Here is a 15,578-nt window from a genome sequence, read left to right as displayed (position 1 = left end):
TTCATATGGCTGTATGTAAAAACTGACAGTGTCGGTAGGCAACTCTAATCACGGTCTGGTACAACAGCAGTGTCCATGAAATGCCTGTGGAAATTACTGAAATGCTTAAAAAAACAATATTTCTCAAAGACAAATTACAAGTAATTTGTCTATCTCTACAGTGCCTAATATCCTTGAAAAAGTTAAAGAGCCACTAAACCCTGAACCATATTTTTCCATTAATAGCTGAAATATCTTGTCTTTGAAGTAATGAAACATACCAGCCTTGCTTATAATTTTTAAACATTTCCTAACCTTTAAAAACACTTTTATTGTGGTAATATTTGTCTCTGCAGTGCTATAGGCGAGGATGATGTGTCTGCGTACTTTAATATGCAGATACATCACAATATGCAGATCAGTCAAATAATAATACTGCCCCCCTGCTGAGGTCCAACCAACTGCGTCTCACCGTTATCAGAGGCACGCTGCTGCTGCTCAGCTCAGCCAATCAGCTCTCCCTCATGCCCTGCTTCTAAACCCATACATCACCCAGCGCCTCTTCCAAACTACTATTTTTTTTTTAACCTCTTTTACAATTTAGTTGAGGGTGGAGTAAGCAAAAATCAGGGGTTGCAGTGCAAGGGTTTCTCATAGATCCAAGGAATTACTTTGGTAAACCATAAGCAAGCGCTACAAAATGGTTGTCAATTTGTGTTGCAGTAAAAAAAAAAAAAAATACACGTATTATGGTTTGAAAAATTCCAGAAATCCCTCCAGACTTTTAGCAGCAACAAGTCCAAAAGCCATGGTCTTTCAGGGTAGGGCGTTGTGTGATGGGAATAGGACACTATTTACACTATTAGGCCAGCATTAACAAATAAATGTACCTAGAGATTTTAGAGCAACATATGCATCTGTCCTTCACTCTTCAATAACACAATCTAGGACCTCATGCTGCACACATTAGAATGTATGGCAGAATAAGAGGCTACATGTACTGATATGTCCCTAACAAAGAAATTCATTGAGAATTATGAAGTGAAAAAATACCTGTTTGCGGGAAGAATGAGACAAAATAAGAGTAGAGACTTCATTGCTTGCTGTCTCAAGTGTCTAAATATTTTTTCAGTGTTCAGTACAAATTAATGGCAACACTACAGCATAGGGGTTTGATGAGAAAAAAAGTTTAGTGTGGACTTTTTAAGAGGGATCTGGCAACACACTAGCTAGCAGGGAGTGTGGTGGCTGAGCAGTGAGAGCAGCTCTCAGCAGAAGAGGAAAATTCAGGCATTTGCACAGAAGATGCTTCTGCTACTTTTAGGTTGTATATCTGGCTGCATTTTGGCTCCAGTGGAAACAATAAACAGTAACAGAGTGATCAACAAGACACAAACCATATATAAATACTGTAAGTAAATCCTACACGTGACTGTTTTATAGGCAGGTGTACTAATCCCTTAGCTCTGTACTGTATTTAAAAACATGTTCTGTCTCTGTTTGCACTTCAAGCATAGTCTTAATATGACTGGTTATGGTTATGCACAGTTAAATTACAAGAGATTTAGGAGAAAAAAACACAAACCATAGACTTAATATGACTGGTTGTGGTTTGCACTTATTGTTTGCACTATATAAGACCTAGAAAAGTTTTATTTTTATTTTTTATTCTTATTCTTATTTCTATTTCTTGTAAAATCAATGTGCGAAAGAAACCAGTCTGTTAAGTTTGCGTTATATGATTTTGTCAAATAAGCCATTTTTCATTTTTGACGTTTTCTTTAAAATGTTATTTTTAAATCTCGTCTCGTCTTGTTCTCGTGGACTCGTCTCGTCTCGTCACACCCCTACTACAGCACGATAAATGCATAATGTACTGAACTTTTTTGGGGAATGTTTTACAGGCCAGAAATGAAGGAACTGATGTATATTAACAAATACAGTGAAAAAATGAAGTTGATTTTATTATTTCAAGATTCAAAGATTTAAAGAGTTTATTGTCGCGTGGACAGTAAAAAACAAGTTTCCTCGTACAATGAAATTCTATCTTTGGGATTTTGGGATTTCATTAAGAATGGTCCAGAGAACTTGTAGATACACTGAAGCAAAACAAGTTGAGCTACTTCTACCAGCACTGTGGGAAGTCTGCCATTAAACATTCTCGAACACGCACACAGAGTTTAGGAAACACACAAATGTCTCGTCTCACATCCGTTACTTCAATGTACTCAATTCTTGAGTGCCAAGCTGGAGCGCTCTTCTGTTGTGTTGTCCAAGTTGCCTAGAGACCAACTTCAGAGAGCAGCAGAGGGGAAAGCAGTGAAAGACACTGAGCGCAAAGTAGAGGAAGGTTCTGTGTGTCTTTAAGTACCCAATTCTGGTGCTCCTGAAGACCCAGGGCAGCACAGGAGAATGTCTGCCCCAGCAAGAACCAGAAGGTCAGACCTGAACTCCCTGGAGAAAATGGTCAACAAGACAACTCTGACCACCCAGAGAGTCCTCCATACACACATCATGGGTAAGTGCAGTCAGTAACAAGCTTAGTGGTTAATAGGTCTGCCCTCCACACGCCGGACCGGAGTCTAATCCCCCACCTGGGAAAGCACAGGGCCGTACTGAGGCTCCATTCTGCTGCTCTGTAACCTGATTAAAGTGTAAACGCTCTGGATAAGAGTGGCTTTAAATGTAAAGGTAGATTTGTGACTTCATTGCATACATATTAAACCAGGCTTTGATCTTCCTGAGAGCAGCTCTCTGAGTCTCAAACCTGCTCTGACCTTCAATCCTCACTCCTCCTTTCCTCCTTCCACCCCCCCTCACTCTTTCTTTCATTCTGAAACACCCCTTTACGTTTTCTTCTTCTCTTCCCATCACCCTCTTTTCTTTTCATCACCTTTCTTCCCTTCTGCAACCCTCTCCTCTCCTCTTTGCCACCTTCTTCCTTCTTTTACCTTCTCTTCTTTTTTTCCATCTGCCACACTTTCTTCTTTTGCTTTCTTTCTTTCTGTCTCTTCTCTTTATTTCAACCTCTTTAGCGTTTCTTCCACCACCCCATTTTTTTTGCTTTATTTATTCCTGCCTCCCTCTCTTCGTTTATAATGATCTCTTCTTACCTCCTGCTCTTCTTTCTTTCACTGTCTCTTATGTCCTCCTGCCACTTTTCTTTGATCCCTCTCTTCTTTCTTTCACTGTCACTGACTCTTTTTCTTCCACCTCTCATCTGAGTGTGCCTCTCCTTATTTCCTTACATCACCTTCTCTTCTTTTGCATTCTTTCTTCATGCCTCCCTCTCTTGTTTGTCATTCTTTCTTAGTTTATTTCCTTCTGCCACCTTCTTACCACCTTTTTTTCTCTTCTCACTGCCTCTTTTTTCTTTGAAAATCCTCATTTGCTTTCTTTTCTTCCTTCCACACACTCCTCTCCTTCTGATTCTGTCTTTATTTCTGAAACTCCTTGATTCATTTTTTTCCTGTTTTTATCTCCAACCTTTTCTACCTTTCTCACTATTTATTTCTTCCATACTTTCTTTCTTTTTTTTCTGTCTTTCTGTATATATATCTTTTTGAAACGCTATCTTTTCACCACGTCTTTCTGCCACCTTCTTTTCTGTTTACTCTCTTTCTCCCGACATTTCCTCTTCTCTCTCATTTGTTGTTCTCTACTATCTTATTTTTACTTTTGCTATTCTTTCTCTTGTATCCTCTCACTCTCTCGTTTTCATTGTTAATGTTTCTCCCACTCTCTTTATGAAACTTTCTTCGCTCCTCAGCACTCAGAGCCGTGTGTCTGAGCTGTTCCAGAATAGCATGTTTCTGACTGGAGAGCAGTGCGGAGCATTCTCTCGCTCATAACAACCTGAACACAGCCCTGCAATGACAGTCCCCTAATTGCTAGTCTCCCTCTCCAAAGCTAGACAAATGACTGTGGCATTTTCAAGCACGGCATGTACACCCTTATCTCAGCTGCGGCCTGTAGCTCAGCTAACTCCCTGAGAGCTCCCGCTCCTTTCGACCTGTCTTTTTTTCTGACCTGACATAATTGTGGCTCTTGTAAAGTAAAAGGAAAAGATGGGTGTTTTTTTCAGAGCTAGGTGAAAAGCTTTGCTCACAGTTCTCCTCCTCCTCCTCTTCCTCCTCCACCATGGATGTTCCCCTCTCATCAGCTCCAGACTCTCCTACAGTGCAGCTGCCTTTGGGAGGAATGGCACAACCTGACCACCAGTGGATGGAAGAGTTCCAGCAGTGGGCTGAAGAGGAGAAAGAGAAGGCCCTAAAGCTTCAAGAAGAGGTATCTAAATTGTTAATCCTGAGCAGCATGCTATTGAGGATCCACTGTTGAGTCTTACTCAGTATTAAATATTTCTTGCCCTCTTACCCTAGATTGAGCTTATCAGATCATTTTAACATTTTTCAGAAGATGGGTAAGATATTTTGAGGCAGAGAAAAGTTAAAACAGTGCTGGGAAGTAGAAAATAAAGCCATGGAATGGAATCAATCAATTGCATTTCTGTTACATAGCATTTGTTGGTTTCCCAGCTCTAACATTCCTGATCCAAAATGCACAGAATAGGATTGCTCCAACCACCACTGGACACCACTATGACTGCAAAAACAGCAAAAGCAAGCAACCTGGCCTTTAATTTTTATGTCCTCGACCTGAGCATGTACCTCAGACCAGCTGTTTATTCTCCACTCCAGCAAAAGATGCTCCACAAATGAGCTGCTAACACATCCATTTTCCTACGAGTCGTCTTTTAAATATGATGTTTTTTTTGTTGTTGGTGAAGAAGGAGACGTTCATATGCGTTTAAGGGACAGATTCGTTCACATTACACACAGATACAGATTACTTACATTTGTGAATATGAACCGTCAAGATATCCAAATTGGATTTGAGCAATGTGGCCTGGAATATGAAAGTAGCCTATGTTGCACCTATTGCTGACACAGATGTACAAATACATACACTCTTATCTAATCCTTACAGAGAAGTTCTACATATCTGATTTGTGGGTATGTGATGTAAATGTGAATGTGAATGGTCAGATTTATGTATTTTTGTTTTTCTGTACTCATTAGAAAATAAGATTTGAATAATGTTGGTTATGTAAATGTAGCCAAATTTATAAATTTGCTGAAAGATATGGTTTAAGGTGTTTTACAGATGTCCCATGAAATCATTTGTAGCAGTCATGCATACAATTATTTTTAAGATTTCACTTTTTTCACACTGCGCTTCATAATTTATCTCTATTTTTCACTGTCCAGTGCATGGTATCTGTGCTACTCGACTCGACTGTACTCGGCTTTTCTGCATTTCCATTAGGCAAATTTAGTACCTGGTACATGGAATCAGGTAGGTTGTGGTTTCAAACAGGCAAGTTAGAAACAAAAGCAGAGAACTGATGGGCCAAGGAGATTCATCAATCTACACAACAGGAAAATCCATGAATGCTGAAAGGGAATCAAGTAGTTTAGATACTAGTATAGATGTAACCTTACATAACTATTCCAAATATGGGCATCCCCCTAAGCTTCTGGTTATATGGTCATGAGTTCATCTACAGGCACATATTGATGGACTATGGTTTAAACATATATTTTTTAAAAAATGTTCATTTTATCAACTCCTGAAAAAAACCCTCCATTTTAGTGTACCTCCTTAGAATAACTACTTTTGTTTTAATAAATACCTATGTATAATGTTCAGGAGGATTTTTATTTTTAATGGATAAAAGATAACACTGATCCTTTGTAATACATTTCTATTGCAAACACACACATTACACAACAAAAAACATAGTTTACAATGAAACCAACCTTGTTTCTTCGTTGGCATCATTTATAAAACCATTGGAACCAGATTTCTTTTTTAAGAAGTCACACCACATCAGCATGCAAAGCATGCATTTCCCTAATTTTAGAATTGCTTTTACATACTCAATTATTTCGCTCCAGCGTTAGCTAATTGTGGGCAGTTTACGAACCCTCGTCTCTGTTGCCTCCTACAGGGAGATGGAGTGAATGCGGCATCAGCAGTTAGGCAGCTGCCATTGTGTGTGTAGAGCAGTGAGGAGACCTTGTGTAATGGGCTGTAATTGCTTGTGTAATTGCTCACTGGGGAGAGTGTACGTCAGCCAAAGCCCGAGACTGCTCTCATCTTCAAAAGCTCAGTACAGTCAACCCTGCCAGCCCTGATCATCCATCCTTCTCTTGCCTTCCCTTTCTATCCCTCCCTCACTCTGTCTCTTCACGTTTTCCCCCACCTCTCCGTCTCTGTTTCTCTTTCTGTTAATTCCTTTTTGCCTTACTGTCGTCCTCAATCATCCCCTCTAACTCATTTGTCTCCGCCTCCCTTTCACCTTCTATCTTTTTCTTCATCCATTCATCTCGCCCTGTTCCTGCTCCCCCTTTCTCTCTTTTTTCTTTTCTCCATCTCTATATCTGTGTAGTGTCTACGAGCCCAGTTCCTGGAAGCTCTGCAGGCCAGGGAGAGACTGGAGGCTGAGGCCATTCAGGATGAGCAGATGAACGTGGAAGTCCAGCTGAAGGCTCGTTGCGCTGGCCTGAGAGAGCAGATGGAGGAGGAGAAGAGGGTGGAGGTGCAGGAGGCCTGCAGGAGACTGAGGGAGGAGATGAGGAGAGAGGCTAAGATGGAGAAAGAGAAGGAAATGAGAGTCATACAGGAACAAACAGAGGTGATGTCAACTTATTGGAAATGCCTAAATCACTTTAGAGTCTATTTACCTTAAAGCTTCACTAGATACACCGCAGAAAATGATGCTATCTTATCAACTCCATCTCCCTCACAGTGTCTTAATGAGTGTCTAGAGGATATTAAGAGTTGGGTGACCGACAACCTTTTACAATAGAAGAGAAAATGGATGGTCTTTGTTCTTCGTCTGAATAAACATCAAGCTTATTAAAACACCAAGGAGCACTCTCGCTACACGCTAAGAATCCTGGACTCCTGTTTTGTTTTATTTCATTCTTTCATTTGTTTTAAAGCTTATAATGACCTCACCTCTTCAAATATTGCACCTTTTTCATTAAGAAGCTTCTGCTTCTTGGTTGTTTAGGTGGATTCTATTTGCGAGACATCTCATTGTAGTAAAACTGGCGAAATGGTTTCATTACAAGTTAAAATGCATTGCATGGCCAGAATGTGGAAAAAGCCAGCTTGCTTTTTTTGTTGCCAGTTTTTGTAGCACTAAGCAAATGCATACAGGCAAAAAAAAAGCAAACAATCTAGTCTTGACATTCACATTCACGTTTCTGATATGTCATGATTTGCCCACACAGCCCTAAAAAAATTGCATTAGCAGACTTAAATGACTCAAATCAGATTCTTCCCAAAATGTGACACAGATCAGATTTTTTTTCAGGGTTATGTGGACACATCCAATCAAATACAATCTTTTCAAATCAGATTTAAGTCCCTTTTATTAGAACTCCTAGATTGGATACAAATCTGATTTTATGGGCATGTGATGTAAATGTATATAGTCAAATCAGATTTGATATATTTATTCCTGTATTCTTCAGAAATTAAGATTTGAGTAATGATGGTTATGTAAATGTTGCCTAAGGCAAAAAATCATATTTGAGTCACATCAGCCTGGTAATATAAACATGGCCTAATTTTCCATTTTTTAGATATGAGAATATTGTGTGTCAGCCAACAATGACACAAAAATAAACTAAATAATTGACCAAAAAAAACATTAATATTTAAGTATAGATTTATTAACATACAGTCATTTACAGGCAGCGTATGTGCAACATATGATTTTTTTTGTAAAAAATCTGAAATCTGAATCTGTATTTCCATTTGTTCATTCATCAACACAACATTTTGACACAATATAAAGAACAACCGCCATATTTACATCATAAGAAAAAGTTAAAGTAATTTGACTGACATCAAATTACATCTGTTTATGCACAGCAATTTAGTAAAAATACTATTGTTTATATATATGGTATCAAATGTATTTATCTATTGTGTAAAATAAAATAAGCTAGTTTTCTGTAATATTTAAAAATGTTAAGATGAGCAAGTTTTATAAACAAGCAATGAATTGATCAAAATGACCCACAGCAAGTAAAAATTAGAAATGTTAGCAATAATGATGATTTATTTTTATTTTTTATTTTTTTGCAGTGTAGATCTACAGTTACACACTGTAGCCTGTCTGTGTTGCCTCTCAATTTGCCATTGACGCTCTATCATCATTGATCAGTTTCTCTCCTGTCAGTCTCACACTGATGAGAATGGGCCAGCATCCAAAAAAAATGATCTATCCAAAGGTGGTCCTGTGGTCAGAACCTGACAGTGATGGAAGACTAAAGAATAATCTCTGTCCAGCAGATACTAACAGGTGATGGGTCATTTTTAACACAGCGGTCACACTGACATGGTGGTGTCCTTATCGTCCTTAGAAATACGAGTGTATCGCTTGGAGTAGCGTATATTAGCTCATTTTTAACAAACAACAGTGGCACTGCTGTCAACTGTTGGGAAGAGTATTGTCCGCCACCCAAAATAATATCCCGTTGAGACTGGCTCTGTGGTCAGATACTGGAGGAGTATTCACACAGTGTTGGGATTTTCTCTACTTAAAGCTTTTGTCTTTAAGTTCTGGGATTTGGGGGATTTAGTGCCCTCTCTGGTGAGAATGGGAGAATTGCACCAAGCATGCGAAAGAATCATTTTTAACTGGGCTGGTGTGATGCGGTCTCCTTTCAGAGCGGATGAATCCAATTCCAGGTTATGTTCAGTCAGAGAGCGAGAGAGTGCTAAGACAGACTCAGCATCACTCATGGAGTTCTCTCCATCATTCAAACGCAATGCCAATATTAATCCTGGTTTTATCACAGACTCTATCACGTTTTTTTTTTTTTTTGCTTCGGAGCTTGCTTCACTTCTTCGTTTCTTTGTTTTACTATGGGTGAATGAGCTATTGAGCTCTGAGTTTCCTCTTCTGAAGTCTCCATTGCTTCACCAGCCGCTCGCATTCAGTAAAACTGAGCCGGATTCTCTTTTAAAGGCTGTACATGTGATGTAAGTACCTAAAAACATGTGACGTGGCCAGAAGAACTCCCACGAAAAACGACCCGACACCCCAATTTTTAGAATGAAAATATTAGGCTTAGCAGGGATGATCGTTCCAGCACACTGGTACCATTAAACACAATTTTTTTTATCCTTTTTCCACTCAGAAATGCTTCTGCCTTCAGTTTAGAAACAAAATAATACAAACTGCCACACACCTGGTTTAAGACTTTTCTTAATAAACAGATTTAGTAGGTGTTTCTGAGGAGAAGGAATTAGCTAACTGTGCTGGACAGTGGCCATCCCGGACTGGGAGTGAATAGCCTTGAGCTAAAGGGTGACTAACACAAGTTGAGCATCAGCAGATGGAGTGTCTAACATCAGGCTGTCAGTCTGTTAGTAGCCTCTGCTCTGTGTCTGTAGTGAAGGTTTACTGTTCTTTTTTCTCCTCCTAAAAATGCCTTTATTCAAATGTATTAGATGTATTATAATACTGCATGTTCATACGGTATAATGTTGCTTTACAACGTTTCAGTTTTACACAGACATGCCAAAAGTCATGGAATACCATGATGTAAATCAAACACAAAGTGTTTCCTTAGGAGATGGCTTGGGAACACCCACACTTTAAATCACACTGTGGGTGTAGCTGAACACTGGCCACTTGCTCATGGCAAGGCAAAAAGAATAATCAGAATTTGAGTAAAGCTTTTTTTTTTCCTTCATGTCATCCTATGTCACATTTACTCCCTTGTTCTTATTCCTTCACTCCCTTGTTCTTTTTTTACTTTCTTTATTTTTGAATCTCTCTACTCTCTCTCTGTCTTTTACACTTTATTCCTTCTCTCTTTTCAAGTTCATCTTTTCTTCTCTCTTTTCTATCTCTTACGTTCTGAACTAATTCTTTCTTCCTATTCTGTCTTAAATATTTTTACTCACTCTTTCCTGTCTCTTTTCTCATCTGTTTTTCTCTCTCACTCTCTCTCACTCTCTATTCCCACCCTTTGCTTTATATACTTTATTGCTCTTTTCTTTCTTTGACTCCATATGCATTCAATCTCTCTTACTTGCTTTTTTTTTTGCTTTATTTATTTTTTTCTCTTTACCCCATTTTCTCTATTTTTTCTTTCTTTTACACCCTCTCCATTTCTTTCTTTCTTTTACTACCTTTTCAGTTGACAGACCTGCTCTTTTCTCTGCTCTCACACATCTTTTTTCAGAAGGTACTAGATCATATACAGTACTGCTACAGGCCCTAAACTCCAACACCCTGCATCTACACTTTTACACACTCACTCACACACACATACACGCCTGTTTACGCACTCCATGCCACGTACTGTACAGCACCCTTGGGTCTGAGAAAGTCGTTATATAAATACTGCTTATATTTCTGTGCATCTGTCATTTATACAATCTCTGTCTCACAAAAACACACACAGGAGCGTGTGAGGGAGTGTGTGTCGACAGCAGTGCAGTGTGTGAGGGAGGAGTGCAAGAAGGAGGCTCTGAGAGAGAGACGGGCCCTGCAAGACATACATACTGAGGAAATATCCCAGCTCCACAACAGGCAAGAGCGCACACACTCGCACACATTCTTTTCGCTCTGCCCCATATAACACTTTACTGCAGCAGTATTTCTTCATTAGTCTGTTTCTCTTGGCACTCCCTCTCTCGCTCTCATTTTCTGTGTTTCATTCTCTTATTCTCTCATTCTTTTTCCTCGCCGCTCCTCAAAACTCTTCCTCCTCGTTACTATTTCTGTAACTTGCTTCCTCATCCAACTTTCTCTGGTGTGTTAACTCAGCTGGTTTGTACGTGTGTGTGTGTGTATGTGTGTGTGTGCTGTAGGCTGCAGCAGCTGCAGGACAGTCTGGTGCGGGTCTGCGGGGAGCGGATGCAGTACGAGACGGAGCTTAAGGTCAGCGCTCGTAATGAGGTCATCATGAATAAATGAACAGATCCAAAACGGGCCCAAGTCCAGGACGGCATCTGCACCTCACTAAGATAACCAGCGCAAACACAGCACTCTCTACCTCTCTCTTTCTCTCTCTTCGACTTTTGCTTTCTGTTAAACTTGCTGATGTCATTGTGTTGACTTTACCCTTTCGACCTGCTCCTCTTCTCGCTCCTGATCAGGCCAACAAAACGCAGCTTCCCTCTTCCAGCCACTTCCTCCACTGCACCAATGTTTCCAGCTTGTGCTTGTTGTAGTTTTCCGCCTGTCCAACTCTATCTGCATCTCTGCGTCTTCATTATTTCACACTCTCTGCTACTCTTTCTCTTTTCTTTTTTTTCTTTCAGCCTTTATCTCCCTTTCCATCTAGACCATTCGAACACATTTTTGAGTATAATGAACGTAAATTCCCATTTGACGCAATATCTTGGAATTGGAATATCTTTTCCATCCCTCCAGTACAAGAGTCTTATAGAAAAGCCTATAGACTCACTGGACCATGCAACTTTGTTCCATTGCTCTAAAGCCCACTGTAGGTTCTTTTAGTGGTTTTAATGGTATGGTGCACAAGTGTTAGCATGAGCCACTCCGATCAGACTGACTGGTCTCCATCTATGGATAACCTTAGTTATTCTAACGATATAATGAGCTTTGTGCTCCTAATACCCTGTTGCTTATTCTTGGGCCCTGCCCAGACCACTGTCAGAATGTACTCATCACTGCAGACCAGGACCATCCCCCCAAGTCTTTTGGAGATTCTCCAGCCCAGTCATGTGGTCCTTGTTAAAGGCACTTCAGGTCTTTACACTGACTGCTTTCCCCACTGTAGTCAAGTACCATAGGTTGGATTGCAAATCTGCGTAAAAAGACTAATGATCATTCTTACGTAGTTAAAGTAAAGCAAAATGCAACTATATTGTTATTTAATGCATATTGTTGCCAATTTATAGTATCATTCTTCCATTTTTTTCCGTATTATTTTCTGCCAGATTTCCGTCAAATATCCTTCCTCTCAGTTTTTGATATTGAAACCAATTCGAGATTGTTTGCTCTGTTGTGTATTGTATGTTTGTATACAGCTTTTTTGATTAGACACAGTATTTTTTTTTTTCCCATAACATTGAATAAGATTCAAAACTTTTGACAGCCTTCAAGGGTAAAACTTATACAGCACTCAAAACACCCAACAATCAATTTAGCAACACCTGAGCACCCACCAGAAACAGCACAGAAACCATCTGGTATACCCTAGAAACCACTTTTTTTTGCTTCATCACAACCTATGTCACGATAGCTGACATTGTTTATCATAGCAACCACCTAATAACCACTTAGCAATACCATAGGAACCACCTAGGATAGAGTATAAACATAATTAGTAACAACCTAGCAAACACCAGTAAATAACTTAGGAGAACCAAAGCAACCACCTGGCATACCACAGGGACCATCTAGAACCATCTGTGTGACTTTAGTCCTCATGATATAACTGAAGAAACCAGCTAGTTGGAGATTGTGTTGACATGCTGGATGGTGTCCTCCATTTATATTAAGTTATATTAAGGCTCTGCTTTTGCATCATTGTTTTTGCATCACTGAGCCAAATACTACAGACTATTCATTCATTTAAGGGGTCTTTAATGCATTTTGTCTGTGATTTTGAAAATACATATTTGAACCAGTAATTTGCCCTTAGGTATTGTGCTCTCTCCCCATTCAAAGAGATTGGAGCCTGGTCTTGTGTGACTGAAAATAACTGTTATTGTAATCATGGGCAATAAGTGAAAAGATTGCTCTCTTTTCCTTTATTGTATGTACTAACATCATTTTATTTACAAACTAAATAGTAGCATTATGTTTTTTATTGGTTTGCAATACAAATAGTTTTAGGGCACAGGTTGTATGCATGTATACATGTTCAGTAGTTTCTCTCTTCTTTCTCTCGTTCTCTCTTGTACACACACAGAAGGTGCAGGCCAGTTACAGACAGTTTATTGATCTGACGGACTCCTCCCTCCACTCTGATTACTTGTTGAAGCTCAGACGGCTGGGCAGGGAGCCTGGCCTCATGGAGACCGCCACGCAGACTGATGAGGTCACTGACAAATCCTCCATGGCCTGACTTCACCTCTCTATATATTTTTATTGCCACTTTGAACTCATATAGTAGCTTTATTATGCTGTATATTATGTTGTGTGCTACGAAGAAGCTGAAATGCCTTGCTACAGACGGTTAACTGTACTGTCTCATACAGAATAAAAGATGCTGAAATACATTCGATTTTAGTGTGTGTATATAGTTATATTTTGTAACACAATGTAATGCAATGTATTATTTATCAATTTATTTATTTTACATTATATGCATATGACACATTTTCAACAGCTTTTTGAATGACTATGGCCCAATCCCATTTCACCCCTTCAGAGGCGTGCAGACATACTCTGCCCTTTATCAACCAAAGTGCCCTTTTGAAACTTCGTTTTTTTTTTTTTTTTTTTTTTTTTATTATTATTATTATTAAGATTTTACTGACGCCGGTTGGAAATGAAAACCTGAAAAATCTTTTGAAAACCTGAGCGATTAAAAAAGAGTGAAAACAGAATGCCTTGAAATCAGCTCGCACACACCCGACCTCTCTCTTCCTCTGTCACGTGACCCCACGCGGTCACGCGCAAGGCACAATAGATGCACTTCAGTTCAGCGAGTCTTCAGCACAGCACGCACGGCAACAGACAGGCTTCTTCTCCCCCTTGTCCCACCAGCCAGGTAACATACACATAAAAAAAAAAAAAGTTATTATTAAAAATTATGATAACCACTATATAACAATCATTTAATGGATAGTTTCAATGTTTTATGGTCATTTTCTTCATAACAAATCATTAAAAAAGTAGTAGTAGTTTGTCTCAGTAGTAAGACAGCTAACTTTCCCATTTCACCTTAAACAGTGCAACAGACAGCAGATGCTGCAGCATTTACATTTACCGGTATTTTTTTTTTTTTGTCAAAAACATGACTGAGGTTATTGTACCTCTTACAAAGGTGGACCAAAGTAGTGTTAGGAGTCTTGCCCAAGGACTCTGGTGTAGCACAGCATTTATTCACTCAGAGTGGAAATTGAACAGCGGTCTCCCACATGATGTGGATATATACACATATATATATATATATATATATATATATATATATATATATATATATATATATATATACACCTCTGGATAAAATTAAGAAAGTGTCTTCAGTTTCTGAATCAGTTTCTCAGATTTTGCGATTTATAGGTTTATGTTTGAGTAAAATGAACATTGTTGTTTTATTCTATAAACTACAGACAACATTTCTCCCAAATTCCAAATAAAAAATATTGTCATTTAGAGCATTTATTTGCAGAAAATGAGGAATGTCTGAAATAAAAGATGCAGAGCCTTCAGACCTCAAATAATGCAAAGAAAACAAATTCATATTCATATAGTTTTTTTTTTTTTAGTATTTGGTGGGATAACCCTGGATTTTAATTATCGTCGTTTTTTAATGCATCTTGGCATTTTCTCCTCCACCAGTCTTACACAATGCTTTTGGATAACTTTATGCCACTCCTGGTGCAACAATTCAAGCAGTTCAGCTTGGTTCAATGGCTTGTGATCATCCATCTTTCTCTTGATTATATAGTTTTTCAATTTTAGAAAATCAAATAAACTCATAATTTTAAGTGGTCTCTTATTTTTTTTCCTTCCAGAGCTGTATATATGTCATGTGTACGTTAGATATTTGATGGAGTGCTGCTGTACTGTTCCTGGAGGCCACTAGGTGTCACTGCAGGCAAAGTTTTACAGTTACACGTTCTGCCTATTATCATCACCACAAGTGCTTTGCTCTTACAGATGTATTGCAATAGCCCAGGTTTTCTCAGTCAGCTGTTGTTCTTGTTTTAATGCCTATTTGTAGGTACTAGGTGAGGTAGAAACATTCAAGTGGTTTTGGTATTACTTTATAATATTTTTTTTCTTTACTTAAAAAAAACTTTAAATGAAATGAAGCCATATGGAGTAATAGAGTTATTGAGTAATGGTGGAAGCATGTGTGATGTCTCTGTTGGAGGTTCCATCCGAGAAGAAGTAGTAGTAAACTTGTTATTAGTGTCGTTTCCACGAGCGTGAAATGCTATTACACGGGCTGTTACCAGCGAATACACTGGGGGCGCTGTAACTCTGCAGGCTTTCAGAGAGAGGGTGGGTGTGAGTGAGTGTGGCTATGGATGGATATGAGGGACCTAAATCAAGGGTCTGTCCATTAAGGGTCCTAAGGAACATAGGCTATAGACACCCCCTCCCCCTAAAAAAAAAAAAAAACACCACCACCATTTCTCCCCCTCCCTAACAAACCTAACAAACACCCACCCTGGAGAAAGAAAGAGTGGTATAATAAATAAGGCCTGATTGAATTGGGGACGCCTGACACGCCTTTTTTACGAAGAGAGAGAGAAAAAAAACCTAAAGAGGAAAAAAAAAACGCTCCGTTGATGCTGCACCCACCAGACCAGCCGGAAGATGTGTTTTTTTTTTTTACCCAGCCCACACCTCCCTC

The 15,578-nt window shown here is 39.1% G+C and overlaps 1 protein-coding gene across 1 annotated transcript; it reads left to right on the top strand.

Annotated features, from left to right (window-relative positions):
- Positions 1 to 1,115: 1,115 nt before the first annotated feature.
- On the top strand, positions 1,116 to 13,271 carry si:dkey-111f13.5 (trichohyalin). Its single transcript, XM_007250150.4, has 6 exons — positions 1,116 to 2,497; positions 4,142 to 4,266; positions 6,431 to 6,676; positions 10,476 to 10,603; positions 10,885 to 10,954; positions 12,957 to 13,271. Exons 1-6 carry the CDS (start codon positions 2,392 to 2,394, stop codon positions 13,110 to 13,112), a joined length of 831 nt encoding a protein of 276 aa, XP_007250212.3. The 5' UTR covers positions 1,116 to 2,391; the 3' UTR covers positions 13,113 to 13,271.
- The last annotated feature ends 2,307 nt before the right edge of the window (positions 13,272 to 15,578 follow it).

Source organism: Astyanax mexicanus, chromosome 8 (genome assembly GCF_023375975.1).
Source record: "Astyanax mexicanus isolate ESR-SI-001 chromosome 8, AstMex3_surface, whole genome shotgun sequence".
Taxonomy (NCBI): Eukaryota; Metazoa; Chordata; class Actinopteri; order Characiformes; family Acestrorhamphidae; genus Astyanax; species Astyanax mexicanus.
The sequence above is the reverse complement of the archived record's forward strand: the minus strand, read 5'-3'. Positions and strand labels throughout refer to the sequence as shown.

Excerpts from the sequence above, each read along its gene's own strand:
- si:dkey-111f13.5 (XM_007250150.4), top strand. The coding sequence starts at position 2,392 with ATGTCTGCCCCAGCAAGAACCAGAAGGTCAGACCTGAACTCCCTGGAG. Across the intron at positions 6,677-10,475 it reads TCATACAGGAACAAACAGAG|GAGCGTGTGAGGGAGTGTGT; the intron begins GTGATGTCAACT and ends AAACACACACAG. Across the intron at positions 10,955-12,956 it reads AGTACGAGACGGAGCTTAAG|AAGGTGCAGGCCAGTTACAG; the intron begins GTCAGCGCTCGT and ends GTACACACACAG.